The sequence below is a fragment of the Galeopterus variegatus genome, unplaced genomic scaffold, assembly GCF_000696425.1.
Source record: "Galeopterus variegatus unplaced genomic scaffold, G_variegatus-3.0.2 Scaffold200, whole genome shotgun sequence".
Taxonomy (NCBI): domain Eukaryota; kingdom Metazoa; phylum Chordata; class Mammalia; order Dermoptera; family Cynocephalidae; genus Galeopterus; species Galeopterus variegatus.
Window position 1 is genome coordinate 248950 of NW_007726311.1, and position 13694 is coordinate 262643.

The 13694-nt window shown below is 42.1% G+C and overlaps 2 protein-coding genes across 3 annotated transcripts in view; one reads left to right on the top strand and one right to left on the bottom strand.

Moving 5' to 3' along the window:
• Nucleotides 1-2101: 2101 nt before the first annotated feature.
• On the bottom strand, nt 2102-9868 carry ABRACL (ABRA C-terminal like). The gene is made up of 2 exons (XM_008565543.1): nt 8901-9868; nt 2102-2690 (listed from the first exon to the last, which is right to left on the bottom strand). Exons 1-2 carry the CDS (start codon nt 8959-8961, stop codon nt 2506-2508), a joined length of 246 nt encoding a protein of 81 aa, XP_008563765.1. The 5' UTR covers nt 8962-9868; the 3' UTR covers nt 2102-2505.
• The window catches only part of REPS1 (RALBP1 associated Eps domain containing 1), a 120890-nt gene continuing 114296 nt past the window's right edge, over nt 7101-13694 (top strand). Inside the window, exon 1 of one of the 2 annotated variants that reach the window (XM_008565530.1) lies at nt 7101-7117. The gene's annotated coding sequence lies outside the window, so the exon portion shown is untranslated. Of the gene's footprint in view, nt 7118-7355; nt 7472-13694 lie in introns of those variants that run through there. The other variant, XM_008565535.1, reaches the window with a different exon arrangement.

A 13694-nucleotide genomic window follows, 5' to 3' on the forward strand; every position in this document is an offset into this window, starting at 1 on the left:
TCACAACGTAATATGAGAATTAGCATACTATTTCAACTTCTCCAGATTTTCTAAGGAAGTTTATTTGATTATGTGAGGTTGACTGCCTTATAAAAAAATTCCATCAGACATATTGAGTTTTCCAAATTGCTTTCCTCTATAGGTTGCTTCAAATTCTCAGCACAGGCTTTTACAAAGCCTGTAGATTGTATGTCTTTTGTGTTTTCTAAGTGCCCAATAATTACATTTTCAATGTAACAGTAGTGAGACAGGCAGAATTAGTGTTATCTACACCAACCAAAATTGAGATGAAAATCAACCTCAAACCAAGTCTCTGTCTACACTCCTAATCTTCACCTGCATTCCAGAACCAAATCCTCACCTGCTTACTACACATTTCCACTCTAACTACCATAAATTCATCATGTCCAAATGAAACTCCCTAAAACTAACTCTCCTGCTCCACCCAATTTTCCTGTCTTTATTAATTACACATCATTCTCCCAGTCACTGAGACCACATATGGTGGTGGCTTTTGACAATTCCTTCTCATTTGTCTTTTGTTTTCTGCCACATAGTTCTATAGGTTCATCCTTCAAAAGCTCTTCTGTTTCTATAGTGAACCTGTGTTGCTCCCATGTGGCCAGCACCCTTTCCTCTGGGGAACTACCTCTCTCTCACTTGAGGTGAGGCTGTCAGGCACAATATCTCACCCTATCCCCACTGAGAAACAAACATGCAACCCCGGGCCTGTCAATTCATGGTAACTCTTCCCCCTGGCAAATGTTCTTGTCAAAGACGTAGGTTTATGCTGCAAGTGGGATCAATCAGAATTCCTTTCTTAGAATTCATAATTAGGTATTATAATAAATTCTCTCTCTACTAGGATTGCTAATCTAGGAATTAGAGAATTTTCAGCTACCAGTAGGCTTCTTCCCAGCTATATGTGGGAAGCTTATTTACAGGAGAAACAGAATGAGATCAAACCAAAGAAGTCATGAGACTCAATATGGAAAGGAAGAGTCTTGCTGACATCTTTTGAGTCCCTGGAGCCAGCCATTCCTGAAGTCTGCCCCATCCCTGGACTTACCAGTTAGATGAGTCAAACTTCAAAATCCTGATTTTACCACTTTGTACCTAGGTGAACTTGGATGTGCTACATAACTTTTCTGTGCCTCATTTGTCTTATCTGTAAAATGGGAGATAATATGAGTACCTACACCTCACAACGTAATATGAGAATTAGCATTGTAAATGCTCAATAACCATTAAGTGTCAGTGCAATTTGTTGTTTGATCTAGTGTGAATTGGGGTCCTGTCATTTACAACAGAAAGAGTACTGATGATAGGTGTCAATTCCCTTTAAAAAATTACCCTTCCTCTGCCTTTCCATTATCATCATCCCTATGAGATTCCTGAGCGATGTTTTAGCTGGCATGTCTGATTGCTTCTTCACTCTCTACAATCCACCCAAATCACCAGTGCCACAGCAATCTGCACTAAACATGACTTGCATCATAGAACGTCCTTGCTCCACTTTCTGTTCAGACGCCCCTCCCTTGCTTCCAAGGTTCCACCTTACTTGTCCAACCTGAATCACCTCTTTCCCTACCTTTCACAAGAGAGTGCCTTGCCAATTCATGTCCCTCTGCCCTTTTCTCAGTTATTACCCTAACTCATCTCATCTTTTTCCCTCCAGATAATCAGTTTCAGTCACTCTCAGTGCAAGTGCTGCCTGCCCTATGATGCTCTCTCTGGCCATTTCACTGATTTCACACTCTTTGACATTCCAAATCATTTTCAATTCTTTACTACAGGCTGCAGTATGCAACTATAGACAATCCATATTGTTTCAGGTAGATCTAACTAATCCAACTAGAAAGTGAAGTTTTTAGGTTACATTTTTTGACATGTCCCCTAGTTCAGCAGTAAGTACACAATCACCATCAAAACAAATATTTTTTATAGGATCCAACCACAACACCAACCACCCCAATTTTTTTTATTCTGTAGTTTTAAGATAAATTTTTTCAAATTAAGATTACTTTTACTGGCAGTTACCTAATCTACATGAAAATACTCAATTCTGAGAGGCACATAAATAACAAAATAAGGCAATACACAATTTTAAGACAGTTGCATGTCTTTATTACATAAACATTGTAATATTCCTTGTGGGGAGTCGGTCTTCAGTTGCTTCTTGCTTTCACAGAATGACAAATATCTCTAGAAAGTGTCTAAGAATAATTTATGAAACAAACACTTCCCTACCCCACCAAAGAAAGCCTCATTGCCTACAGTTCCCAGAGAGATTCCTGAGAAAAATAATAAGTTTTGTTCATTCAGTGTAATACATAAATTTTCTTTCATGATATAAAAAAGGACAGACTTCTAAAATATGAATCTCCTTTTGTTTACAAAGTTCTATAAAAATACATTAAGTATGCTCATATGTTTGTCCTCTGATTTAACATTCCAGTTTACCAGAAACAAAAAATAGCAATACACAAAGATATGTAAACCACATTAATCTTGCAGCAAAATAATGTCAACATCATCATGAACACCTTGCAAAAGTAGCTCTCCTGGGTACGTAACAATCTTCCTTCGTTTTGCAGCTTTGAGAGTTCCTACCAATGCTTCAAAGAGGTTGGCACATTTGTCATCTCGGAAGAGGACCCCAAATTTCACACTTAACTTTCCATCAGCATCTAATTTGAGAAAATACAATGTTAGCAAATGCAAAGCCTGTTTCTTACCCCCATGTATGGCAGATTCACAAAATCTTTAACATACATCTAACAACTAACATCATACAGACTAACTGAGATTACAGTTTTAACACTTTACAGTCATAAATGCAATGTAGCTTCTTCCCAGATCCAAAAAGCGGTGGAATAAATACAATGCATTGTACACTTCCCAGTCTTAGCATTATCTACACAAAGACTGAAAGAGAACCAAGAAACATTTACAAAAGGCAAATGTGCTACAGTGCTAATATTGTAGATGAATTTCTCCCTGTCTCTCAATTTTGGTTTTTTAATTGTTATGTTAGTTGTCAAATTAATAAAAATAACAAATAAAAGAGAACCAAGGATCAATAGCAGTATTTCTCTAAGTGCGTTCTAAACATAGAATCCCCAGGGTGGGAGTGGAGGCCTTAAAAATGCATATTCCTCAGTCATCGTGACTACTGAATCGGAATTCCTGGTGGTACACCCAGAAATCTGTATTTAACAAGAACCTTAGATTATTTTGTCTGGAGGCCAGTTGTTAAAATAGACATGAAAAATTAAGGGAGACAAAAAGTAGACCTGCTGTTAAAAATTAAACAACTGGAAACTTGGAGATAAGGGTAATCAACCACTGATGGTTGACTCCTTTGATCTACCTGGCTGAAACCCTGACTCCTTCCTACCCACTGCTGTAAGTTCTTCCCTCCCAAAGCTGCACCCACCGTCAAGAACATGGCTGTCACAATGAGGGGAGGACCATTCCTTTACCAAGGTTTCTGAGTTTCCATGCTCCCCAGCTAGAAATTCCAGCCTGATGCTTAGTAAACACCTACCACAAACACAGCACTGTGCTATGCACTAGCAGCAGATATAAGGGAGTATAGAATCATGTTCTCACTTTCAAAGAAATGGCTTCAATTCCCATGATGAAATTAGAAATGTGCACACAGAAAGTAAAGCAACAGTATAAAGCAGCATGTGATTAGATATCAAATGAGCAGCTAAGACAACAGGTCCTACAGTTTTGGAGGAGGGCAAGATGACTTTGGGCTAGAATGATAAGGAAGACTTCCTGGAAGAAGTGTTACTTATTCTGGCCTTTAAAGGAGAATATAACACGAAGCTTTTTTAAAATCTGAACGTGCTGAGTTGAACTCTCTGCTACCTACTAGTTTGACCTTGGGCACTTGCTTAAGCTCCCTAAGGCTTGGTTTCCTCCTCTATAAACTGGGGATCTTAATACCTTGCTCTCAGTGCTGTTGGGGGACATAGGTGTAAAGCTCACAGCATGGTGCCCAGCACAGGCTGAACACCCAGGTGGTGATGCCAGGCTCTGTTATGAGTGAGAGAAATGGGGAAAGTGTGCCAAGCCAGAGGCACAGGTAAAAACAAGTTAGGTGTCTGGGGGAACAATGACATGAGTGAGTGATTTACTCACCTGAAGTAAATTAACTAAGATGAGAATGAAGAAAGTTTGTAAAGTGAAAAAAACACAGAATCTGACCATGCTTGGCCTGGAAAGCAAAGACGTACCTCTTTGATTTTTAAACTTCCAGCAGCACAACTGTCTGTCTGCACAGGGAATCTTTCACTGATTACAGATACAAGTGGAGCTGCTGGGTAACCTCGAGCAAGTCCTTCAAGCTCTCTGAGCTTCAAAGTTACCTCACCCATCAAATGAGGGTAAAATACCCCTCCCACGGTCATTGCAGGAATTACAGATATAATACAGGCAAAGCCTTTTATAGCATGCCCAAATTACCAAATACAAAAGCCTTTTACAGAGCGCTCAATTTAGGTTAAATTATTTTAAGGCACCGAAGGCAGAACCCTGGTGTGATCTTGGAGTTCTCCTGCCCCCCCACCTGTCAATCTGACAAATGTCCAGTTGATTCCACCTTCTTGTGTCTTCTGTAGCTCTAGCCTCTCCTCTCCAACGACAATCAATTCCCTGATTCAGGCCCTAATTGTTTCTCACTGGGATAACTGCAAGCTGGTGACAGATAACTCTTTACCAGCCTCCTTTTCTCCATGTTTGCCTCCCAATATATACTCCACATTGGTGTGGAATAAAAAATACAGAAGAAACTTTACAAATAAGATGCAAACCTGATTTAATCTTTTATGGCTCCCTATCACCGTCAAAATAAAGTGAAGTCTGTGGCCTCACAGATAAAGCCCTTCATCCTCAGGCCCTGGCATCCACCACTTGCCTGGTCTTCCATGTCACTCCATGTACCTTTTGATCCAGTCATAATGAAGTGCTTGCTGTTGCCCAAGGTGACATAAGATATCCTGCCTTCATAATTTTGCCCATATTGGGCCATCTGCCCAGCATTTCAGGCCCCCTTCCCCAGCTAAATTCTCTTACTTCTAAGAACGGACTTAAATGTCACTTCCCCTGAGAAGTCCTCCATGATTCCCTCATTTGAATTAATAACTCTTCTTATAAAACTGAATATCTATCAAAGCACTCACCATCAATTATAGTAACAATAGCTAACATTTACTGAGTACTTGCTATGTTCCTAAAACTGTTCAATGCATTTTACAGTCATTAAAATTCACTTAATCCTCATTTCATTGAAGATAAAACACAATTGGTTGCAAGAAATACCATTATTTTATATCTCAAGTAAACTGTCACTTTAACTATAACACACTATGAATTATAAGATAAATCCTTGTTTTAGAGATTTTAAAATGTGAAAAAAGTGAGTATTATTACTATTATACAAATAAGGAAACCAAGGCACAGAAAAGTTTGGTAACGTGCTGAAGGTCACACAGCAAGTACATAGGAGAACAGGGATTCATTCCCAGAGTGTGTGACTCCAGAAACCACGCTCTTAACCACTTCCTAATAAACACTTCCAGTTTGTCTGTCTTCCAGCTACCTAAAGAGGACCTCAAGGACTGAGATGGAATTTTGCTTATTTTTCCATCTCCAGCACTTGTGCACAAAGGAGCACTCAAAAAGTATTGGCTGAATGAAAGAATTTAAATCTCCAATAATCTTTCTCCACTTAATCTTTTTTCACTGAATCAAAAATAGGACCTAAAAAGAACCAGAAAAAACTAAATTCATCAATTTCCAGCTTGAGCTCACACATCACATATAGATTAGTCAAAATTACTGCAGACAATTTAATGAACCATAATGTGTCGGAAAATAGCATATCTACATATATGCTCTCCAATTCAATAAATCATCTTTTACCAGGCACAAGAAAGTCAAGGTGTCCTGGTGAAGCTGTAAAATTCAAAGTATTTTAAACTTATAAAAGTTAAAACTGTCTTATAGTCTTCCAAATCATAAAGCTGCTAATTTTCAAGTGGAGTTTCAGTATGCTCTAGTAAAATACTGACTCTTCTAGGGATGTAAATAGAATTTTAAAACCAATTGAATCTGACCAATCAGCACTAGGCTGACATGGATAAAGAGAAGTAAAGCCTACAAATCTCTGGAAATATGCCTTAATGCCTTTAACAATCCAAGCAATAGTACTACTGCCAAGAGTAATCTGACCTCACTGAGCTCAGGAGAAATCGGGAATATGGGAGGAGGAACACCAATAGGGGCACTACTGTTGAAAATAAGACTCGCCCAACTCCCATCAAGTGGGTATGGTGAAGTGGGTGGGAGAAAAATGGGGATCGGAAAGATTGCTCATTTGTTTGACTGGGAAACTAAATAAATTACATTCTTCAATATCTTCTCAGTGTTCCCTGCAAATATCAGACTTATTCCCATTCCAAATTCAATTCATGCATTTCTCCCTAAACTGACCGGCCCTATACTTCAAAGTCCTACCTGAGATTCAAGGCTTAATTAAGTGCCCCCAACTACTACAGATTTCAAGAATCTATTTCACTGGGACCATAGTGAATTGAATGTCAGCATTTCACAGTTTAGCATACCATTTTTTTTGATAATTTCCTCACGAGTTTTAATGTATTTTCATCAACTAAACAGTAAGATCCTTGAGTGACATTTTATATCACTTGTACTTACACAGTACTTGGCATTGACAGATGCTTAACAAATATTACCTGACTATATGATTAAACTCATTTGGTTGCTGAGTCCATACCAACTTGTATATGCCTCATTTATCTTTTCTTGGTATATTTCAGTAATGATGACTCAGGTTCGAGGTAGAAATGAAGTAACTAAAGAAGACCCAAAAGAGGAGGTAAAAGGAAGAATAACTGCTCCAAAAATATCCACGTACTCATCCCCAGAACCTGTGACTATGTTACCATACGTGGCAAAAGGGACTTTTCAGATGTGATTAAATTAAGGACCCTGTAATGGGGAGAACCCGGTTATCTTCTTCAGTGCACTGGGGAGGAAGAGGCTGAGGAAGCAAGTGGCTGAGGCGAAGAGGAAGACTGGTGTGGAGGAGGAGGAGGAGGAGCAGAGTGGGGGGACAGTAAGAGTTTATGTGCTCAGGAAAGGGGCCGCCCACACTCCCGGGGAGGGACAAGCCTCTGAGGAGGAAACTCGAGGGAGGAGACGCTCGAGAAGAGGGCAGACTGCAGACAGGTGGCGGGGCGCCCGGGGCTGCCAGGAAAACCGACCCAGAGCTCCGATGACAGCCACCTTTCCTCCGCGCGACTCCAAGCTGGTGATCCCCACTTCCCTGCATCTGATCCTGGGCGTTGATTTCCTGCCAGGATTTCTCTCCCAGAGTAAGAAACAAAGCGCCCCCAACGTGCTGAATGCTCAGGTCTCCTAGGAAGAACGTGACATTCTAGATTGTCTGGGTGAGCTCAATATAATCACAAGGATCCTTAAAAATGGGAGAGAAGGCAGAAATAGAAGACAGAGTTATGTGATGTGAGGACTCAGCCAGCTACTGGTAGCGAGTTTTGAAGACAGAGAAAAGGGATCATGAGCCAAGGAATGCGGGCAGCCTCTAGAAGCTGGAAAAAGGCAAGGAAACGGATTTTCCTCTTGAACCTACAGAAAGGAACATACCCTGCCAACACCTTGATCTTAGCCCAGCGAGACCCTTGTTAGACTCCTGATCTACAGAACTGCTAAGATATAAAATGTGTTGTTTTACGTCACTAAGTCTGCGGCAATCTGTTACAGCAGGAATAGAAAACTAATGCAGGAGACATTTGAAATTAATGACTTACTGGAATTTTCAAAGTGTTTCCAATTATGTCAAAGCGTTTGTGATTCATAAGCAGACAAAGCTTTAGGTAAGAAGAATCAAGCTATTTTTTTTTTCCTTTTTTGTCTTTTTTCGTGTCCAGCAATGGATCGCAACCCTCAGTGTCGCGCCCGTACCGGACCGGGACCGGCAACGGGATCGCAACCCTTGGTGTCGCACCCGCACCTCGCTCAGCCAGTGAGCAGGAACCGGTCTGTATGTGGGATCCGAACCCTCGGCGGGAGCGCCACCGCGCTTCCCAAGCGGCGCACTGTAGCAGTGCGCCACCGGGCCGGCCCAATCAAGCTATTTTTAAAGCTGTTTTTCACTTACGTGATGTAATTTTAAAACTTTGAGTTCCATTATCCTAGTTGTTGCTGAATATGTCTCTTGTTATTATTTTCAAAATGCTCCCCAAATTCTTGCATATCCTGTCTGAGATGTACCAAACACCTACAGCTACGAGACTAATAGTAACTCTCACTACAACTTAGGAACAATACATTAATACTACCAGTTTTACATGTCACTGTCTTCACCGTACCTGCCTAGTTGTTGCTGAAGAAAAAGATGACTTAAAAAACAACCTAAAGTATGGTTTATTTTCAGTTAGAGATACATAAATACTTGATTATACAAAACACAAGAATTTGGAGAAAAATAAGGACAATTTAGCATAATTTCAATCTAAGTCCCTAGTCATTTGGAAGTTTGTAAAATGATGGCGGCATACAGCAGAAAACAGGAATTTTAACAGTGTGACAAATAAAAATCGGAACACAATTCAATTACTAGATTTCAACGCAGCCAGATGAAAGAAGCCCAGCAATTTTCTTTCCATTCGAAGGATAATGAAATATGAAAACCTTTCTTTGCATCAGAATCACAATACCCTAGTAGCTCTATGTCTCCAGATGTCACCTCATGGCTAAGGGCAGTTACCACCTTCACAGATTTCTTCAGAATGCCAGTCCTGCTTTCTCTGAGGTAAATACTCTACCTGGGTTAGAATACTTACTTTTTGAACCCAAACGATGTATTTCCTCCACTAAGAGGTTAACCTCATGATCCACATTCATTGCTGTCTGAGAAAGAAAAATCCTTTATTATTATCATTTCGACATTCCAGTAAGCACGTCCAAATCCAAGGGTCCTTTCTTTTTTCATGTAGCATTTTTCCCTATTAATTTACTCTTTCTTCCTAAAAATACTTCGCTGATATATATGGCACTAAAGTATCCCCATTTTCCCTCTGCCTCTATAACTGCCCCTCTCAGCTGCCCCCACTCCTGTTCTCAGTCTGCCGGCGAGAAGGCCGCCGTTCTCTTTGCACCCACTATTAACTCTAAGCAGGCCCTCTTCATGGTGCCCTGAAAGGTACCAAAAATACAAAAGGTGAGTACTACAGGATCTGCCCTTAAGGAGCTCACCTTCCAAAGGCAAAGAAAGGCCTGGAATGAATAGCAATGTGACAGCACTCTTTGAGAGGTGGGTCCAAGGCATTATAGGAACACAAAGAAAGAATCTACAGGAAGCTTTGTGGAGGTCACTGGGAAGAGTGGGCCAGGCAGGCAAGTGGGAAAGGGTGTTTCTGAGGAAGGACATAAGCAAAAGCATGGAAGCAAGGAGAAAACTGTAGCACGTTTGAGGCAGGCCCTGAGCTAGGAGGACACCAAGATAAAGTGACATACTCCCTGCTTTTTAGGAGCCTCCAGTCTAGTGGGAGAGGCAGACAGATACAAAGGCAATTTTAATACCCTCAGGTCAATGCAGTGAAAACTTCTGGGTCACATGCAGGGGCACCATGTCCTTCTCTGGGCAGTGCCCAGTAAATCTGACTGCAGTGAAGAGCTGGTGGTGTAGACCATTCATCTTCGGATAAGGAGGAGTTCAGAACGTAACAGGAGCTGAGACTTACCGTGGCTCACCAAGTCCTCCATGTGCTGGGTTCTGCCCACCGTTCCAGCCTCCTCCTCTCTTGAACACTAGGCTACAGATACATGGGGCTTCTTTTTATTCCCCAAGTGCCCCTCACCTACAGCCTTCACACATACTGTTTCTTTGACTTTGACTCACACTCTCACTATTCCTCTTTCTTGGGGCTAACTCCCACACATCCAGTCCCAGCTTAGATATAACTTCCTCCAGGCAGGCTTGGATTAGAAGAACTCCCCCACTGTGTGTTCCCATAGGATGCTGTGCCCTTCTTCATTCCACTTGATTGGTATCATGGCTTTATTAGCTTTCACCACCTGATTGTAAGCACCTCTCTGCAGGGATCTGACTGACCTGCTCCCTGCTATATACCACTTCTGGCACCCAAGTGCAGAAGTTAAATAAATTTTGGTTTCATGGACTGAAAAGAACAATCAAAGGCATGAGAGGGGATGGGACTATACCTGCAGCAGGGTCAGAAAGTATGAGCAACTGGGCAGAATATGCATCCATTCAGTCTGTTTTCACATCATAAGTTCTTCAAATCAAGTAAAGCAGTGAGAAAGTGGGGTTGTGTGTATGGTTTCCTTTGGGTTGACAATTTGGAAGAAATAACTTTAACCAGATGGATTGTAACTAATTGCTGGTAGCTTTTAAAAACAAGAGTGACATCTACGACTATATACCACCTGTTTAAATGATATTGATTGGGACACCAGATTTTCTATCAGCTAATAATTAAAAGTGCCTCTACCATCTGCTACATTATTTGTGTAAATATTATAATGTAAGGACCTTGTATTGCAATAAAATGCAAAATCTTCAATGAAACATATCTACACAAAAATATCAAAGATTATAGTGTCCAAATATTGGGAACTTTGTGTTGGTGAAATCACATCTATAACATCATATGCAATTCAAGAATTCAAGACATAGTTGAAGAGATACTAAAAAGGCACAAAATACTCAAGAGGACACAGCCACTACACTTAAGGCCTGAAAACCATGCTGTGAGAATAATGGTAGAAAAAAAGCTGTTAATGTCAGTGTGGTGAATAGCTGCTGTTTTTAACTGCCTAACACTGGTTCCCCATTCTGGCACCACCAGTTTAATTTTTGTTTGGAAAGAGCCTTTCTTTCCTTACTCTAAACCCATGTATCTTGGGTAGAGCCTCATCTGGGCTCCAGAAGTGATTCAGGCCCAGAATTATTGGTCTGAGGCAAAAGGTAGGTGATCCCATCCAGATCAGTAAGGGTTAGCCCTCAGATTTTGCTAAAACTTTTAGTAAAATGACACTCTCCTTCCACTGGGGTCTAAGTTTACAGCCCTTGATGAAAATGGGCCGGCCTGGTGGCGCACTGCTACTGTGCGCTGCTTGGGAGCGTGGCAGCTTTCCTCTGCTCCCACAGAGGGTTTGGATCCCACATACAGACCGGCCACTCACTGGCTGAGTGAAGTGCGGGCGCAACACCAAGGGTTGCGATCCCGTTGCCGGTCCCGGTCCGGTACGGGCGCGACACTGAGGGTTGCGATCCGTTGCCGGTCATGAAAAAAGACAAAAAGGAAAAAAAAAAAAAAAGAAAGAAAATGGTCACTGCGTGGAAAGAGTCTGCAAAGAAAAACTTATACCAAGAAAAAGCCAGCCATATAACAATGATTGAGCCCGTACATGAATGTCACTGGACATTCCAGTTAAACAAGCCAATAATATATTTCCTGTTTTTTTTATGCTGGTTTGATTGAGTTTCTATCACCTGTACTCTAAAGAATCTTGACCTATAAAGGTAGCTCAGATCTGCCACTATTTTTAAAAAACTAAAGCTCTTTTAATGTACTTATGTAAATAATCTTGTTTTGTATTGCTCTATTGGGTAGAACGAACAGATGTTTAAAAAAAGAGACAGATTTGGGAGCCATGTTTAAAAAATTCTCTAACTGAGCAGGGCCCACACCAAGTTTAATACAAAAGTAAAAAAAAGACAAAAACATTCTCTTACAATCAAAAGTGCCTAACAATAAATAAGGTTTGCACCCTATTCCTGGAAGCATACATTCAGAAGTAGTAAGGATCTGTGAGGGATGATAAGGAAATTAGCTTGCACTGGACAGAAGAGAGAATGAAATGTCCAAGGAGATTAAAGATCTCTCCAATTCTCAGATACTCTGATTCCTCCCACCCTGATAATTTAGCTCTGTAAAACCATTCTCTACTCCTTCCACTCACCACCAGATCTTCAGATCTAGCTCTCCTTTAATAATGAGAATCAAAGAGGAAATTCTTCTATTCTGTATAGTGTGCATACCTGCATTCTATTAGGCAGATGTGTGCTCATCCAATTTTAAGAAGGGAAGGTAACCAGCAATTTTTTTATAATTAATTGTACATCAGGTTGCTTTGCCATGTTGATTCATGTAATTCTAAGAACCTTGCAAAGTATTTATTATTTATCCCCATTTTGTGGATAATAAAACAGACTCGCAGGGATTAACTCCACAGAATGAATGCTGCTTCTACCACATCATTCTGGCCCTTCTTCCCCCTTCCTCTTCTTCTTTTGCTGTTATGCAAATGCACTAAATATAACAGTGAGTTGTATTTGTATGAAACATTACATGCTGAGTACTTACTAAGGCAGAACACTTACAAAGCAAGAAAGGCTCCCTGCCTAGACCCCTATAAATAGGAAAATAACAGGTTTAGAAACTATTGCTAGCGTACATAATGCGGCATGCTTTATTTACTTATTTTACTATTTAAGGGGGAGAGGAACAAAGGGGATGTGCCCATCGTTACACAATCTTTGGAAGTCCCCGTCCATTTTATAAGAGGGACAAAAGCATGGGACTGGAGTGCGCAAGATCAAGAACAATGAGGAGGGGCCCTAAGCAGAGCAAGTCCAAGGGGAAGAAAGAGCTTGTCAGTGACAGGATCAACCAGAAGAAAGGAAGAGCAGTTCAAGGGAAGGCGACGGCAGATGCTAGTCGAGCCCTCTAATTGTCACGGAATCTAATTAGGCTTTGTGCGTGGGAATCACAAAGAGCGGAACGCCTGAGGACTGGGGCACAGGCTGAAATGCTCCACCGTCCGATACACACTAAGAATATATTTAAAGACACTCTCACAGTGGTTGTTTTTTAAAGTTTGGAGATAAGACATGGAGATTTTCAAATGCTCAAGGAAACGGAGCCTACTGGCGTGGGAACCTCTGGGAATCGGGAGCCAACTTTAGATACGAGGACTGGGCACCTTTTCCCAGCCTTCCACCGCAGTCATAGAGTAGCAGCTGGCGCGGGTCGGAGGATGCCTGGGTTCCTTCCTCCCTCCCCGCTGGCGCGCGCACGCTCCATATTTGGTCATCTTTGCTCCGAGTTTGGGGTCCTGCCAGGGAGGGGTCCCGAAACCCTCCGTCCTGCAGGCCATCACACGTCACCACCGGCACCGGTGCAGAGCTGGGGAGCGCCGCGATCGTCCCCTCGTTCCGGGGCGGTACAACGGGCTCCCGGGAAGTGTTGCGTCCGGGAAGCCTTTGTCTCCACAACTCACCGGCCCGGGCTCCCCACGGCCCGGGCGCCCCGGCGCGCCGCGACAGCGAGCGCCCAAACCGGGCGACGAAGGCGGACCCTGCCCAGGTCTCCATGAACCCCTCGTGTCCCCTCACTGTCCCCCACCCCCAGATCTGGAGCGCACAGAGCCGCACCCACCTCCAGCGCTGCAGAGGCCACTGCCCTGAGGCCATCGAATTCCTCGGGGCAGCCTCTCCCTTCGCCCCCAGCCCCTCCCCACCCAGCTTTGCAGAACTGGCTGCCCAACCAAGGCCAAGTGCAAAGCCGACATGCTGCACCGCGGTAAAAAAAAAAAAAAAAAAAAAAAAG